Raw genomic sequence first — 17,248 nt, 5'->3', positions numbered from 1 at the left:
TCTTTTTTAGCTGATGGGGCTTTGGTTACAAACTCTTATCCTTCTATCTATAGCCTACCTCCCAGCTGTTTAAAGTTCTTACTGGCCATCACCATTATCTCAATTTCTATTTAGCCACTAGATCCCTGTTCCTTTACAGACAGCCCAACTTGAAGCTATTTTACTTTTCAGCTGCTGCTTCTTTCCTTCAGGTAAAGGTTTTTTTCAACAAAAGAGGAGTGATACTGTCATGTCATTAAGGGGCTCCTGGAAATGCAACAGGCCCATCTCATGCCAAAAAGGGGCTCTTGTGGGCTTGTTTATCTACAGACTGCTGAGAACCTAGGAAGTCACTTTGTTTAACTGGTGTAAGAGACCTTAAAGTGATCTCAAGCACAGATTTCCTTTCATTAAAAAAAAAAAAATCAAAGGAAAACAGTATCATCTCCAAATCTCGTGTTCTCCCTTCTCTTGAGTCACCTCAATAGAAACCATTAAGCAAATTGTATGTAATTCTTAACCGATGAGTTTTTTGTTAAAAAAAATTGATGTATTCTTTATGGATATTTTCAACTATAATCTGCAATGTTTATTTGCTTTTTAAATTGCATTTATGTCTTTGATCATTCAAAACCAGGAAGTAGTATTTTGTTTGACAGACAATGATCTCAACTGTAATATTAGAACACACACTTCCCTGGTGTATTTTAGAAATCACGCAAACTTTCAAACACTGACACATTCTGCAGAGATTTCCTGACAGAATAGCTGTAGCATAGGCTTGTCACATAATCACCAAAAACAATTGCTTACAATCAAAGTTCTAAAACTCTAGCTGTTGAGAATGATGTTTTTGTGAGGAACAATTTTTAAAAAATATTTCAGTGTGTTGCAAACCTCTGAAAAAGAAATGGATTGAAAGTATGGGGACATCAGACTGGATGGAATACTGTACATTTAAGTGTGTGTGTGTGTGTGTGTGTGTGTGTGTGAATGTGTGTGTGTATGTGTGCTGTGATATATGAATTTAAATTATATGATGACTGTGGAGTTATCTGTGAATGCCTAACTTGGTGAGGCGATGGGGAAGCTCCAGGTAAAGCACTTCTACTAAACAATTCAGAACATGCCAAAAGATCTTAGTTTCCTGATTTTAAGATCCCTAATGTATATGCAAAATGTAAAATATTCAGTCTTTATTTGATTAAGCAAAATTAGATCACAAACCAGCTCAGACTGCTTAAAAATAAAACAAATGTAAGATGCCAAGATATCTAGATGTGATGTCCATTTTTCTAGAGAAAATGTAGTATTTGAAATTCAGAAACAAAAATATTAAGGGGAATGTTGAATAAGTTTGAGAAAGTGATGTTTTTCCCTGAAACACCAATACACACGAATGAGGCTTTTGACCACAGGTGCTGTAATTGTGTCTCTGTGTCCAAACCTCAAATTCCAGTACCTCCTATATAGTAATTAATGAAAACATGAAGAACTGTTTCTGTAATAGGCTCTCACAGTTTATTTCACTGACTAGTGAAATAATCAGTTGGACACTTCCTTGTTCTACCCAAATCAAATCGGAATGTTTTGCAGTTTCAGCAATACTCACAGGGATTGAAGGCTTCGCAAATTCTGCAGAGCTTCTGTGGGTACCTGTCTCAGCTGATTATTCTGCAGCATACTGAATATCAAAACAAATAAAGATGTTGAAGAAAATTAACAATAGTTAACAATAACTATCATATAGCAGTGTCATGCATTGTTCCAGCTGTAAGAAAAATAGCATAGTATCAAAGTCTTGGTTCATGGGGAGTTTATCTTCCCTTGGGGAGTGCAGAAAATTAAAAACAAACAAATGAATAAATAACAGGAGACAAGTGAAAATCCTAAGGATAAAAAGAAAAACATAGATTTAGGATAGAGAGCAATGGAGTAAAATTTTTATTTTAAAGATGGTTCAGGAGGGCCGGGGATTTAGCTCAGGGGCATAAGCACCTGTCAGGTAAGTGCAAGGTTGTGAGTTCGATATCCGGTACCAAAAACAAAAACAAAAAGATGGTTCAGGGAAGGTTACACTGAGGAGATTAAGTATAAGTACAGACAAGTCAGGGAGCAAATCAAGTGAACATCTGGAAAGAGTTACTGAGTAAGAGAAAGAACAAGTGCAAAGGACCCCGCTTGATTTGTATAAGGAGCAGCAAAGAATCGATAAGGGTGGAGGAAGGAGGAGCAAAGGCAGGAGGGTCAGACAACGTGAGAGGACCTGAGGCCATTTCCATGACAGGCAACGATAAAATTTTAGGTGCAATGAGAAAGCTCTACTGAGAGATTTAGAGAAATGATCTGGGTTTATATTTTTCCAGTTTTTGTTTTTTATTAGTATGTATTGGCAGGACATAATGATTCCATTCCTTGTGCGGAGTTGGTTGATACATGTACGTAACATGTCTTAATTCTTTTTTCATCCCCTTTCCCTCCATCTCTTGATCACCTTTCCATTTGGGAAAAATCTCTCTCCCCACTTCCTATTATGTATCTTTTATATATTTTAAACGATCACTTTGGTGGTTGTGTAGATAAAATAAAATGCAAATAAAAATAACAGGTGGAGGCTATTAAAGACTTTCTGTCTTCTTGTGCAAAGCCATATTTTGATATAAGCTGATTTTTGGGGGGTAAAGTATCTGTGCCTTTGCTCTCTTAGGTGGAAAAGTGTTTTTCAGAACATGGAGACTGCAGAATGAAAACACTTGGGAACAATAAAATATATCTTTGCCAGTGGGAAAATAGTAATCCAATTAGATTTCTTATATATTGCTACCTTTTTATAAGTTTTTAAGGCGTAACAATTTTGTAGCACCTTTTTTTCTTTAGTATTTCATGTTTCATGTTAGCCTGAAGAAGAAGACTATTTCAGGAAAATAAACTTTAAAGAAATATTTCAACTTACTAGTTCACAATACACATTTGGATTCTAGAAGCAGTTTGCTTAGTCTCTCACCCATAGTTGAAATGTATTTTTATTAAGTGACTGGTTGCTTCAACTCCAGGTATGTCAAACTCCAAAATTTAATGCGTTTCCCATTGCACCACACAGTGCTCTCTTAATGAATACTGCTGAACACATGAATCCTCAGATTCTGTGCTAGATGGAATGCTAAGTGCATGGCTTCTCAAATTCCACTTCTTCCCGTTCCTTACCTGTTATGGTTTATATACAGATGTCCTCTCAAAGCCTCATGTGCTCGTGGCAGAGTTTTTGGTTGGTTATTGGATCATGAAGGGATGCATTGAAGACTTTATAGCTAAATGCGTTTTAGGAGGTAAAGCCTGGTAGGAGGAGTGGGTGATGGGGCGGGGGGGGGGGCATGGCCAGCAAAAGTCTGTCTCTTCCCTTCTCTCTTGATTGTTCCCTTTGCTTCCTGCCACCAGGCCATGAGTTCTTTTTCCTCTGCTGCGCCCTTCTGTCATGAAGTCAGTTACTATGGACTGCAATTTCTGCGAATTGTGAGAAACACCTTTCCTCCTTAGAGTTGTGTCAGTGCAGTGTCATGGCGACAAGAAAGTAACTGATACATTACCCTTAGTCTCAAAGACCCTCAGGGAAATCACCCAAGCTCTCCATGCTTAGGTGAAGAGTAGGGAGACCCATCTCATGGGGCTTATTTGATGATTCAAGGAGTGAAAGTACATAGACAAATATTGCCAGGTGGTACACATTCAATAATGGCTGATCTTTTTTATATACCTTAAAAAACCCTTACTCAACACTGGTGACCTAGCTGGGAATGTAGATTGTCTGTAGAGGATTCGGATGAGTGAAGGCTTGTTTTAGACCCCGTAATGCAAACAAACAAAAACCAAATTCCATCACCTCAAAAATGAATAAAATCTATGACACCGTGAGACTGCTCTAGATGTAACATTTTGATAGAGTCAGAGAAAAATGAAAGTCTGTAACACCTGTTCTCAAAGTTTGGGACCCATCAGAATCCATCAGAAATCTTGTTAAAATATAGGTTGCTGGGCTTTACCTCCCCCTCTCTGATTCTGATCTTTTTGGGTGAGGCCCCAAGAGTTTGAGCTTCTAAACTCTTGTATGATGCCAATAAGGCCGAGCGGGGGACCACGTGCTGAGAAACACCCATGCTATGTTAAGGCTAATAGAATATTTTCACATGAACAAAGGCCACATTTGGACTTAAGAGATAAGACCTGTGCTTTGAGTTTTGGCATGCAAATCCATTTAACTCCCTTCTTAGTCTTTTATCTGAATAATGGGAATAATATTATATTGTGGAAAAGATGTCTGAAGATTAAAATATGAATGTGTTTATGTTACTTTTACATATATAAATATAGGATTGTATACCAATAAGATGTGAAAAAAAATTTTGAGATCAGAAAATTTAGGATTTTCTCATGTCTGAGATTCTGTTTTTCTAAGGAACATAGGTGGCATTTGTAGTTTTACTTAACTAATTTCATCATTTTAAATTTGAATCCAACTAAAATTTCATAAATCAAATGTTTCAAGTATATTGGTTCATTATGAATAAAACTGTTTCAAAGAGATTCCACACTTCTCTTTCCTATTAGGAAATTAAGAAAATTGCAACTTGAAAAAAAAAGAAAATTGTAACTTGAATTTCATAATTTGCATAATCTAACTGAAAAAAAGATTATATTTATTGCACTTTTCCAAGTAGTTTGATTATCTAATTTTAAGTTAAGAAAACCTTTTTCTGGGTAATTAACTAATTTTGTGATAAATTTCAATAATAAGAGATAGCTAATGAAATCAACTGAAGTCTAAACTGTATAGGTAATATATTACTGGTAAAAAGTATGTATCAAATTGTCTTATGTTTTACTACATCAATATTGAAACTCTTAAAATGTGGTTTTTAAAAGATATTTGAAAAAGTGGAGTTAAGGATAAGAGATACTGAAATAGCATTCCTTTATTTAATAGCTGCAAAATTTCTCACTTGCTTTATATATCTGCTTTTATAACTTTTAAAGCTACCAGCTCCAAATTACCCCCCACGACTTAACTTTTCAACTACTGGTACCAGTAAAATACCAAAAATATAACTTTTAAAATATATATCGGACCCTGATCTCTTTCTAAACAAGGAACTTTTGTTTAATTACTTTTAAATGACAAAACAAGAACAGGTTATCACCATTATATTCTTATAAGTCTCCAGTGAGTTAATTAGAAAATTCTGTTTTTGTTTGAGATACTTCAGTGGGAGACAAAACAATTAAAGGATTTATAGTGCTACAGAGTGCAATTAAAATAGAAAGCATTCACATGGCTGCTGACTTCTTTTGCAAATACCCATTACTGAATACAGAAAATTCAGGCAGGATGTACTATGTCTTGAATATGGATATGGGCATATAACTTCACTTTTGTCATTTACGTATGAATAAGAAAAGACAAAGATGACTTCACTTTAGAGACAAAGGATAACTTCATATTCTATTAATTTCTTTAAAATATTTACTGCTTCGTACAACATTCTCCACCTATGCAATTTTTAAATCTTTTTCTTTCTTTTCTCTGTTTTTCTCTTTCTCTTTGTCTCTCTGTCTGTCTGTCTGTCTCTCTTTTGCCAACAGAGTTAAATAAAAACAAGTATAATGAAAAAGAGGGAGAGGAAACAAGTTATGGAGTAGAGATTTTGTGACCATTCATCTGATTCTTAGGTATTCCTTCTGCTTAATCATCCTTTGTAAAGATATCAGGTAGCTATCAAGGCTCTATAAGTGGGCCTACCTTGGAATAGGAGAATTCTGGCTACTTGTGACTTTTCTGTAGTTTTTATTTATTTTTTCCTAACTCCTCCATGTTGCTTTGGTCTTGGTGCAGGGTGACAGGAGAAGGAGCCTACTTTGACTGAATGGCTTACACAAGAAAATAAACCTTTGCTGAAGACTGCCTGGCTCAGAATTTCATTGGATTGAGAATTCAATGATATAAAACCAATAACTTTTTTTAAAATTAAGTCTAATGTTTGTAGGGATTGTTACGACTTGGATATGCAGTGACCCTCCAAAGTCTCATGTGTCGAAGGTTTGGCCACCAGCCTGTGATGCTGCAGGGTACGGTGGAATCCTTAGGAGGTGGGACCTGGTAGAAGAAAGTTATCATTGGGAATGTGCTCTACAATAGGATAGTAGTAGCCTCACTCCTTGCTGCATTTCCTGGCTCTCCCTTCCTCCCTCCCTTCCTCTCTCACTTCTCTTTCTTGTTGGCCACCACCAGGTGAACAGCTCTATCATGAGCTCCCTGCCATGATGTTCTGCCTTGTCCCAGGCCCAAAATGATGAGGCCAAGTGACCATGGGGTGAAATCTCCAAAACTGTGAAGCAAAGTAAATCTTCTCTTATATTAACTTACTTCTTCAGGTATTTTGTCATAGCAATGGGAAGTTGACTAATACAACAATAATCCCAAATATTGGTGATCTTTCAGAGATCACAGTAATAAGATTTTTAGATAGAAAATAGATCTATGTAATGATAGCTGTTGCCAACTTCATTCTTATCTTAATAGGCTGAATCTCTATTATCTTTTTCTTCTTTTATGATATCTTTTCCTTATTCTCTTTATCCAGGTCAGACACTAAATGAATATTACTCTTGTATTATCTTCCTTATCATACTGCAGTATAAGTAGCTATTTGTTTTATTCCCAGCCTCTTTGGAACTTCATAAAATAACTGAGTTTCTGTGAGAATAGGGCAGGTCCATCTTGTTCATTACTTTACCTCTATTGCTGTGATGCTCAACACTATTGGATCTGATGCTTCCTTTAATAAAATTTTCTTATTTTTTATTTTAAAGAGGGTAAAACTAAACATAATAAAGCAGAACAAAGCATATCAGAAGAAAACAATGTAAGTGACACAAATTTCAAAGCAAGACAACAGGAGATCTACAGTGGCTTCCATAGTATGTCTTATTTTCTTCTAAACAGTTGTCTATATCTTCACAAACAATAAATTCATACAAAACAAAATAGTATAAAACTGATCAGAGCAGAGTAATGAAGGAATTACAGGCCTTCAAAACCAGACAATAGGAAAATCAACAATGGCTTGGCATAATGTCTTAATGTCTCTTGTTCTCTTTAAAATAGCTGTCTGATAAAAAATACTTTATAATTTCTTTTCTACTATACTTGAATGAAATTGATGTGAATACAGGCTATCTATATACATTCTTTTGGGAAAAAGGTCAATATAACATACCATCTTGAGTGTATTACTAAGGAGATATATAGAAAATATAATACATAGCAAATTTATAGTAAATTAAGTGACTACCCTAGGAGATACTTTTGTGAATGAGTCAGATGCTTGCTTCTACTTTTAATCAGTAAGATTGGATGCAAGCAAAATAACATGATCAGAGGCAATTCCATGCAAAAATAGGACCATGAGACTAGAAGTCTAGAAATAAAATAAAAACTATATCAGATATGTAATAATGGACATACTTATATATAAGATAAAGGGAATGATATACATTAAAACAAATATGCCACAATAAATTACATAATTTATAGTATGGAAAATGAAGTGATACTCATAAATGTCATGGATATTCTCACTAATAAGTGTTCCTTGTGGATAATATTAGGGCCAAAATAATTTTCTATGACCTAGTATAATATAGTGTTAAGATACCACAGAAAACTTGCTTGAAAATTTCATAGCATGCTGAGATGAACATTCCTTCTCCAGCATTTCAGAAGGTCCCCAGAGGAAATGGTGAGTCAAGGTTTGTTTGGAAAAAGAGTGTCACAAACTGCCTTTATAGAAAACTGGGCAGTAGACTCTGATATGCATTGAAAAAGTAAGATTAAAAAAATCATTGATCCACTGTCAAGTAAATTAATCATTAAATGATGATCAAAACATACATGTTGGATGTTAGTGCTCCAGATATTTTAAAAGGCAGAGATATGAAATATTTATAAAGCAAACTTTGTTGCTGAATTTCACTGAAATTCCAGTTTCTTATTTTTCTCTTTATTTAAAACACATATTTCAAAGAAAATTTTGCACTTATGGAGTTATATATTTTTACTTTGTTTTGTGGCTTTTGTGGTAGCACTAACACTACTTTAAACTAAATCTTACGAAGTACCAATAATAGGTGAGGTGAACATACTTAGTTAAACTCAATGATTTTGAAAAATAATATTTATTCTATTTAATCCTCCCTGTATAAATTGTTAGGCTTATGAAGAACTTCTCGTAAGCCCTTTCAGAACAATTATGCACTGAAGTACTACTGATCTATATTTGGTGAGTAGGTACAGACGGAAATCAAGCAAGAAGCTGAAGAATTCACCTTCTCTGGGGTTATGTAGCACATCACATGCAGCTTACTATGTGTCAATCATCTAGACAACCAAAAATGCCCCCAGAGATTTTTCAAAACACTGCATAGCAAGCAGGAACACCACAGCTGAGAACCATTGATCTAATGGCCAAATACATGGTTTTAAGATATCTCACAATTTAAGTGCATTCATTGAATGTTAGTCTTTAAGACAGCACCTAAAAGAGTGAACACAGTTCCCAGTAGGATCTTGCTCCTCTCGAGTCCTCCCCATACTGTGGTGATCTAGCTGAAGTGTAGTCTGAACGTTTCTTTTCTTGCATCTTGTACCTTGGCTCCTTGTCATGTTTAAACACAATAGTGTGCTTTTCTTTTCTTTTCTTGATATGATGCATGGGATCACTATAACCAGGATCTCTTTTTGTTTCTCCAAGGTTTATGTTAAATATGTTTCACCTTATCTCCTGAGCACTGGCATACTAAACTTCTTAGAACTACCTTTTCATCTCAGATCTTTTTGCCTCTCCGTCTTTAGGTATATTGTTGTCTTTGGGTGCCAAAGGCAAGGTTGTGCTTCACAGTTCAGCTTCCGGGTCATCTTTCTGATAAAATCCTCTCTCCTAGGAAGCCAAGTCTGAACCAAGTCCTTAGCCAAGCCTTAGCACTATATGAAATGCTATCAGCCTCTGCAGTTCCATAGTGTGTCGCACACATTTCTAGACATAATTTCACTAAGAATCAGGTATGACTGTCTGGTTCCACTGTCTTGATACCACAATCTGTCCTAGCATTTATGGATCTTGTATTTCCAGGATTAATTTGTTAAATGCCACTTTGAGAATTACATCCATTAGCATTGCTGAATTTCTGACTGTGTGTGAGACTGATGCATTGCCCACTGCAAGTAACCAAGAGGGTTACTTTACTGGCTGACTGTATAAAGGACAAGAAACATTGGTTATTTCGGAATGGGTAAAAAGCATCTAGTAACACACATCTTGTACTTTTTTTTTCTTTGTGAAAATGCACATTTACGTGGTAAGCTTGAGAGAAAAATCCACTTTCTTCCTGTCTTGTGCAATTGTAGCGAAACACCTGATGCTGCTAACTTTATAATGCAAAAGGTTTATTTAGCTCATGCTTTGGGAGGTTGAGAGTCCAAAATCAAGTGCCAAAATCAAGGCATCAGGAAGGACAACAATGGTAGGTGCAAGAGCAATCACAGTGAGACAGGAAATGAAAGAGATTCAGAGGCCAGCCTTGCTCTTTGTATAACAATTTTCTCTCTCTGAAACTAACCACAGTGTTACAGTTTAGATCTAAAATGTTCCCCACATGTCTCATGTTTGTAAGGTGACTGTATGGTGGTGGTCTATACAATCTGTACAGCTCTGTACAGGTGGTCACCTATTGGGTTGCTGTGGGTGTGAGCTGGAAGGGTATATCTGGTCCTTGACTCACCTGTCTCCCTCTCTCTGTTTCCTGGCTGCCACAGGGTGAGCAGCATTTCTGTGCCATGTCTTCCACTGCCCTATTCTGCATTGGAGCCAGCCAAACTTGGGCTGAATCCTCTGAAAACTGTGAGCCAAAATTAATCTGTGTTTAAGTTGTGAGTCTTGGATATTTTTTTTCCCAGAAACACAAGACCAACACAGGATCATGGGGACAACTCCATTAATCCCTTCTGAGACTGATATTCTTAATGGTGAAATGTCCTTTCTCCAGGCCCTGGCTGTTAAAGGTTCCACCATCTCAACTCCTCACTAGAACCAAGCTCCTAGCACATGAACTTAAAGGGGGCAAGCTCAAACTACATGCAAACCATGGCATCTGTGCTTTCCTGTTTTTATCATTAAGCTAATACTTTCCTAGGGTTTCAGACAAAAGGCATCATAGGACACAGAGAAGTCTGTACATGCAATTCTGAGTAGCACATGTGTTTAGGTAGAAGTCCATATCAGATATGAAAACATAGTTTTTGAATAGCATGTAATAGTCCATTAATAAACATATAGCATAGGGTTCATATACAAAATTTAAAAATTATGGAGTTCAGAGCTCCCTTGCTTTCTCTGTATTGTAAATCTGAAACATTTACTCCATAGATATTTACTGAGTGGTCTGCTATATGTGAGGCACTGTTCTAGGAGCCGGGGATCTATTAATGACCAAGACAGACGACATCTTTAGCTGCAAGTATATTGTAGAGAATATTCAACAGAAACATCATGCAAGTAGAAGTATACAGTAGAAAGTTTGAAAATGTAGTGATGAAAATAAATCATGGGTAACATGAGTAATTAAATCATGAGAAAGTAAAGATTTAAAATTACATATTGTTATCTTGGAAGTAGTTGTTCTGTATTATTTCTGTTCTTTTTTCTGTTTTGCTTTTTAAAATAAAAATTAAAAATTTAGTTCAATAAAATTGATTTAAAGTTACATTTTTATGTAATTATGATAGTTTTTGTGTAATTCATGTATTATTTATATGCATTAATATAACTGCATTTTAAATAAAATTATGATGGCTGGAGGTCCCCTGATATATACACATGAGCTCGCCCAGTGTTCATCTTGTTAAGTGAATTAAAATAGTTGATTATAGCATAACTTATTTACTAAGCATCAAAATATTTCCTAGTATATACTTTGATGGAAGAAAACATCACTTTAAATGCCTTATGTAAACTTTGCTTTCATGATTCATTTCAAATGTTTACAAATATTTGGTTGAACTGGTAAAGATGCAGGTGCACTGGACCTGGTACTGCAACTCAGATTTTTACTACGTAAGGAACTGACATTAGGATTTGACACTATCACAACTTAAATATATTTCTGCTTAACAAAAAAAGATACAATGGAGAAGAAAACCAAACCCAAACACCTCGGCAGGCCAAACAATAGTTCTGCCATTGAGCTTAGCTTATAGCAAATTATTAAATTTAATTCACCTGTTTTTTTTTAAATTTGCATATCCCTCAATCTGCTAAAATTCAATTCTCATCAAGCATGAATAAGTCAAATATTTTATTTTTAAGAATCAGTGACCTTTGTGTCAAAGAAAGGAAATAAAATCAGAATATTTTTTTCTAAAGTAAAATTTTTTAGAATGGCTTTCAATTTGCATTAATGATTTTTTTTCTATTTAGAGCAAACTGAAAAACAATTAAGCAATGGGTACCAGAAGAAGGAGGTTGTCAATATTAAGAGTTTCCTAATAAATCCGAAAGTTGGACATTAAACGATAAGAAAACCTACATTTAGACTTCACAATACAGTGGCATTTTAATGAAACAATTAGTGCATTTCCTATGCACTAGGCTTTTCTACATCCACATGCAGGTAGACATTCAGCACATTATAAGGAAACAAAACTATAGTCTATGTTAGCACTGCAGTGATCAAAATCAACATTACTGATCATACTCTGAGTCGTGGCCCTTAGCTTCCTAACTTAAAGGAAAAGAGAAATATTCTTAGAAGTTTGGTAAGGTGGTTATTTAGAAGTAAACAATTGTAGATATTAAAGTTAGAAAAGGATGAAAGATGATGAATTTTTTCATATGCAAATTTAGCTACAAATATTATGATGCTATAGCCCCAATAAAGGTAGATTTGAGTTGAAAGGAATTACCTTAAGTATCTAAATGGCCTATTAGGGAACTCATACTTTTCAAGTTAATCAGCAGCCATGTAACACTAAAATAAGATAAATGTGCAATAACAGTTGTTTACTTACAGGACTTTAAGACTGTAAAGGCCAGCGAATGCTCCCTTGGGAATGTATGTCAAAGCGTTTCCAGCAAGACGTCTGCGGGTTTCAATGGAGAGGAGAGATGGGTGGTGAGCACGGCTCTCTCATGTGAAATTCACCTAGTTGTTACGCACACTACAATTTTGTTCAAACCACAAATGTCAAAAGCAACTGTAAAGAACCTTGTTTTCTTACATGTTGTGAACAATTTCTAATCAAAATGTCTCAGAAAAAATATCTAAGAAGAAATGTAATAAATTACTTATTTTACAATAAATCATTAATAGTTTATACTGTGTATGTATGTGAACATATATGTCCTTAAATTTTTTAAACCACGGTTAAATATCATTTAGTAATTTTAAAAAATTATGTCAAAATGTAACTGTTACTGATTCTTTATAATAAAATATTCAAGAATAAGAGTGTTTTGAATGCAATTATTGATCAACCATACTTTTTTAGTAAACTGATGAAATCTGTAAACTATCCAGAAATATGTAGACTATCAAAATCATTTTTTTTAATTATCAGAAAAAGGTAGAGTAGTTTAATTAATTTAACATGTTTTAATTAAGAAATGCCTTAAAATATGGAAAATACAAAGAGCTTAGGATCAGATATTAACATTGCTTATTTAGTACAAAGTTTTGACATCATTTATTGGTAACTTTTTAAAAGTTTGCTTTATAATATTGTTGTAAGTGGGAATTAGTCAAGGTGAGAAAATATGGAAATAGATCAATAAGACATGTAGTTCTAACATCTGGTGTTTTCTTGCAGGTGGTGCAGTACATATTCAAGCAGTCACATCAAAGCCATGATATGAGGTATTAAATAGTCTTACAAAACCAAAAAATCCAGTGTTGCTATTACTTCAGAAGAGTACCAAAATCTTTTGAGGAGCTAGTCATATCCTAGGATGGGTGGGTGGAAGGGAAAATCAAACTACTTCAGTCTTTCAAGGATGTAGTTGGGGACAGAGGGATAAGAGTATATACTTTTTCTTCAGATACTCAATGGCCTCAAATCTGTATATATATATTTTTTGGGAGGGGTAGGTATTGGGAATCAAACTCAGGGCTTTGCACTTGTCAGGCCGGTGCTGTGCTGCTGAGCTATATCCCCAGCCTCAAATATATGTATTTGATTGTATCTTCAGAGGAGAAGTAATTCAGTCACTGAGATCACTGATTTGATGGATTTACCGTACAACTTTATATATAAGTCCCGTTGCCTGTCCATACACCTGATAAAAGACTGTAAGTGAATATTTAAATGAATACTACATTTCTGAATAGAACTTCTGAATAGTATTTCTATTAAAAGCAGTATTTGTTTGCTACCAATTATATATACCACAATTTTTGAAATTTGAAAAAATAATTTAAATGCATAAGAAGGGATTTAGACCTCCCACAAAGCATTGTCTTGCATTTGCAGAACTTACTTACTTGGAGCCCTTAAGTTAGTAATTTTTCTCTGCTTCATTTTCTTCCTAATTATATATAATGTTAAGGGAACAAGACTTTTTGGGTCCCTTCTAGCTCCAAAGTTTCATGAATTCTCTATTTGTCTTGCGGTTGTTTATATCTGTTTTTCTTTCCCTTAACCAACACAATCTTTTAGAAAACTAGAATATCTCTTATCTCATATTATTCCTGCTTCTTTATTGTGCCTGAAGAAGTGTTTTTCAAACAAGGCGCAGCTTACCATTAAGAATAAAAACATAAGATAGACAGAATGAAAACCTAGAGTAGACAGAGTAGACAAAGAGAAAGAAATCTGTTTCTTCTTGTACATGGTCAGAAAAATTTGAAGGTCATAGTCTAATGGTGGCAAGTACTCAAAAATATGTTAATACAAGTAATTCAGTTTAATATTTGACCAAGGTGACTGTAGAGGTATTTTTTAAATTTCCTACAGAGCTGTCTCAGAAAAAAACACTGGGATTCTCCATAGTCAAGTTCTCTATTCTCCCATTCACTTATGGCCATTTCTGATCATATACTGCCCTCCAAAACCCTGTGCCAGTTCCTACACCAAGTGAAAAGAAATAAGAAGCCCTTAGCCTCTTCTCTCACACCTCTTTTTATGTGTGAACAAAACCAGATGGACAGCTTGCTGTTCTTAGACTTGTCCTCTACTTTCTCCCACTCAGTCTTTTACTTCATATTAAACACTCTTCTCTCATTTCCTTCCTTTCTATCCTGAAGCTTTTAAAAATTTTTATTAGTACACATGTGTAGTACATAATGTTCACATTCCTCATGAAAAGCTGCTACAGGTGCATAACGCATCTTAATCCCCTTTTAGTCCCTTTTCCTTCCCTCCCCCCTAGAGTGAAGCTTTTGGATAGTGTTTTTTACTGCACTGTGTTATAGTATGTGTCTTCTTTAGGACGAATAAACCCTGGGGATTGTCTTTGTGTCTATTATAGGGCTTTGAATAGTGCCTGTAACATAGTAGCTACTAAGTAGCCCTCAACTAATCATTTAAGTAGAGACTACTAACTATTCCCCAGTATCCATTTCCCTCTTCTTCTAGAATTCAAACACTTTGGGTTTTAGCAAAGTACATGGCCACTCAGCTATGGCCTCATTTTCCAGTCTTTTTTGCATTTCAATGTGGTTACACGATGAAGTTTGACTTTGATCAAAAAGGCTATGTGATGCTTCTGTGCTGTCTCTTTAAAAGGAAAATTGTCCGCAATTTCCTTTATTTCCTTTCCTGTACAAGTGATACTGGTGAGACAGCATCAGTGATAACAGTGGAGAACATTTCATGAAAGGAAAAACGGGAATAGCAAAATGACAGCAATCATCTGGGCTCCTGGGTGACTCTGTAGAGCTGAACTGCCTCGAGTCCAGAAGCTGTTTTGGATGTATAACTGAAGAATGGATCCCTATGTTATCTTCTGCAAACAACTGTGCGATTGAAGGATTACTTAGCTGGCAAGGCTGTTTCACGCCTGCCTAGATGTGGGCCTCAAGGAGTCATGTTTGCAAAGCTGTTCCAATCTCAACATTTCACTGTCTTAGCTTTATTTCCCTTTCATCTTTGTGCTGTTAGCTTGCAGTTGGCACACCTGAACTATCATAGGCATTGCATGCTGCTGTTTCCTAACAGTCACTCTAATTAGGAAAAGAATGTCCTTTTTCATCCTTTCATGCTATCTTTTATATCCAACAAGCATTTATTGGGGGCCTTCTCTAGTTAGGTTTCAGTGCGACAGCAGTGAATAATGGACTGATAAAGCCCCTGGCCTCATAAAATTTCCATTCTCAAGCAGGGATATAGTCATGAAATTAAAAGATAAGTGAATGTATAACATGAAAAGTGCTCTGAAGAAAGAAAAACCGAGACAAAGGAACAGAGAGCATGGGCAGTGTTGTTGAGGGTGATTTAGATAAGATGGTCAGGGAAACCTGTCTGCTGAGAGGTCTGAGCCGTGGAGGTTGTGCCTTATGTGGTCTGGAAGCTGCACGAAAGGCAGACAAGACTGGAATGGGATGGCTGAGGAGGAGTCCATCAGGAAGGGAGATCAGGGAGGCACAGGGGGCCTCTCCACACATGTTTGGAGGCTCCAATAAGGACACTGAACTGGAGAGCAATGTGCTTAGATGTGATTTTTTAAGAGTGCTTCGGTTGGGGCCTTTTGAAGAGAAGAATAGATTATGGGAAGCAGGAGGCATTGGAGTATTCAGACATGAGATCCTGCTGTAGTGTATCAGTGAGGGAGGTGGCAAGGAGTAGTATGGTTTGGTCTAGAAGAAAACCTAACCTGGTGCATCATGGCACAAAGAAAGAAAAGCAACACTGTATATACTGTACAGCCTACATGCATCTGATTGGTTATCCACACTGCTATATGTAAATAAATCAAGTAAATGAATTATGTATAACACAGAAGAGTAGCTTACTGAATTAAAGCATACTCACGTTTGGTGGGCTGTGATCAATAGCTTCACTGATCAATCTAAACTGACTAGTAACTGTTATTTCAGTCAAAATGTCTCTAAAAACCCTATTCACCATCATGTCTTCAGCAGGGTACTTTTGAGCTCTCAGCTCACAGTGTTCCTGTAAGTGCTTATCAGTGACTGCAGTTACTATACTGTCATCAGGTACCTGATGGTTTTGAGGATACTGATCTTGAAAATTAAAAAGGAGAAAAGAAAATGTTTTATTTTCAGCCATGTACACTATTGGGAAACTACTCTTCTATTACATTTGCTAAAAGTCATTTCACAGAAATTGTTCTTTTTTTCTGAGTAAGGATTTCAGTGTCCCTGAGTTTGTATTCAGGAGAAATCTATGGAACCACTGACCTTTGCTATTAGGGGCTCTGCCTTAAAGCAAAGAATTTATGATGTGCTATTAAGTATTTTTCTGGGTTGGCAGCAGATCTGATTCACTGACAAAAAACAAAACATAGCAAAACACAAACAAACAATTTAAGGAAATCATTTCTCTTGTTTACTATGTAAGATGGTTTTAGTGATTTAAAAACTTAAATACATAGAAACTATAGGGAAAAAAACCAGACTTTCAACTGTGTAAGCAGTATATAGACAGAATCATACACAGACTTTCCCTTTCCAGTGTTGATTTGAACTAACAAATATGAGAGACCATTTTCAATACTAGGGACCCACAATACTATATGGCTGAATTTAAAAAAATTCTATTTCTAGAATTATTACTTCATGGAAATACTTTTTTCTATTATCTTCATTTCTATAATAAAATAATACTTAAGAAACAATTAAATATACTTTTAGCCTGAAAGTGGCACATGATTCTAATCTCAGTACTTGGAAGGAAAAGGCAGGATCACTGCAAATTCAAGGCCAGTCTCAGCTACACAGTGAGTTCAAGGTCAGTCTGAAATGCATAGCAAGATCTGTTTCCAAAGGAAAAAAAATAAAATAAAAAAAGAAAGAAAAACCCAAAAGGAAGTGTGCATTTTTATAAGCTATTAAAAAAGGTTTTTTTTCCCCCTAAAACAAGGTTTTTATCTAGGAAGACATTGCACCATATATAAGCCTTATATTATTACAATATTGCTTTTTACTTAGTTGCCACAAAAAGGAAAAAATTGACAAAAAACAAAACAAAACCCCCACTGATTTATAATAG

At 35.4% G+C, this 17,248-nt stretch overlaps 1 protein-coding gene across 1 annotated transcript in view; it reads right to left on the bottom strand.

The window, feature by feature from the left end:
- Nucleotides 1-17,248, bottom strand: part of Lgr5 (leucine rich repeat containing G protein-coupled receptor 5) — a 129,365-nt gene that overhangs the window by 46,500 nt on the left and 65,617 nt on the right. Inside the window, exons 3-4 of the mRNA XM_063255142.1 lie at nucleotides 12,092-12,163; nucleotides 1,592-1,663 (exon numbers count right to left, since the gene is read on the bottom strand). Coding sequence (XP_063111212.1) covers nucleotides 1,592-1,663; nucleotides 12,092-12,163 — 144 coding nt within the window. The remainder of the gene's footprint in view (nucleotides 1-1,591; nucleotides 1,664-12,091; nucleotides 12,164-17,248) is intronic.

This window comes from Cavia porcellus, unplaced genomic scaffold, assembly GCF_034190915.1.
Source record: "Cavia porcellus strain 051 isolate PalLab524CR breed Dunkin Hartley unplaced genomic scaffold, mCavPor4.1 scaffold_8, whole genome shotgun sequence".
NCBI lineage: Eukaryota > Metazoa > Chordata > Mammalia > Rodentia > Caviidae > Cavia > Cavia porcellus.
Note: the sequence above shows the minus strand (reverse complement) of the source record. Positions and strands in the feature narration are given on the sequence as shown.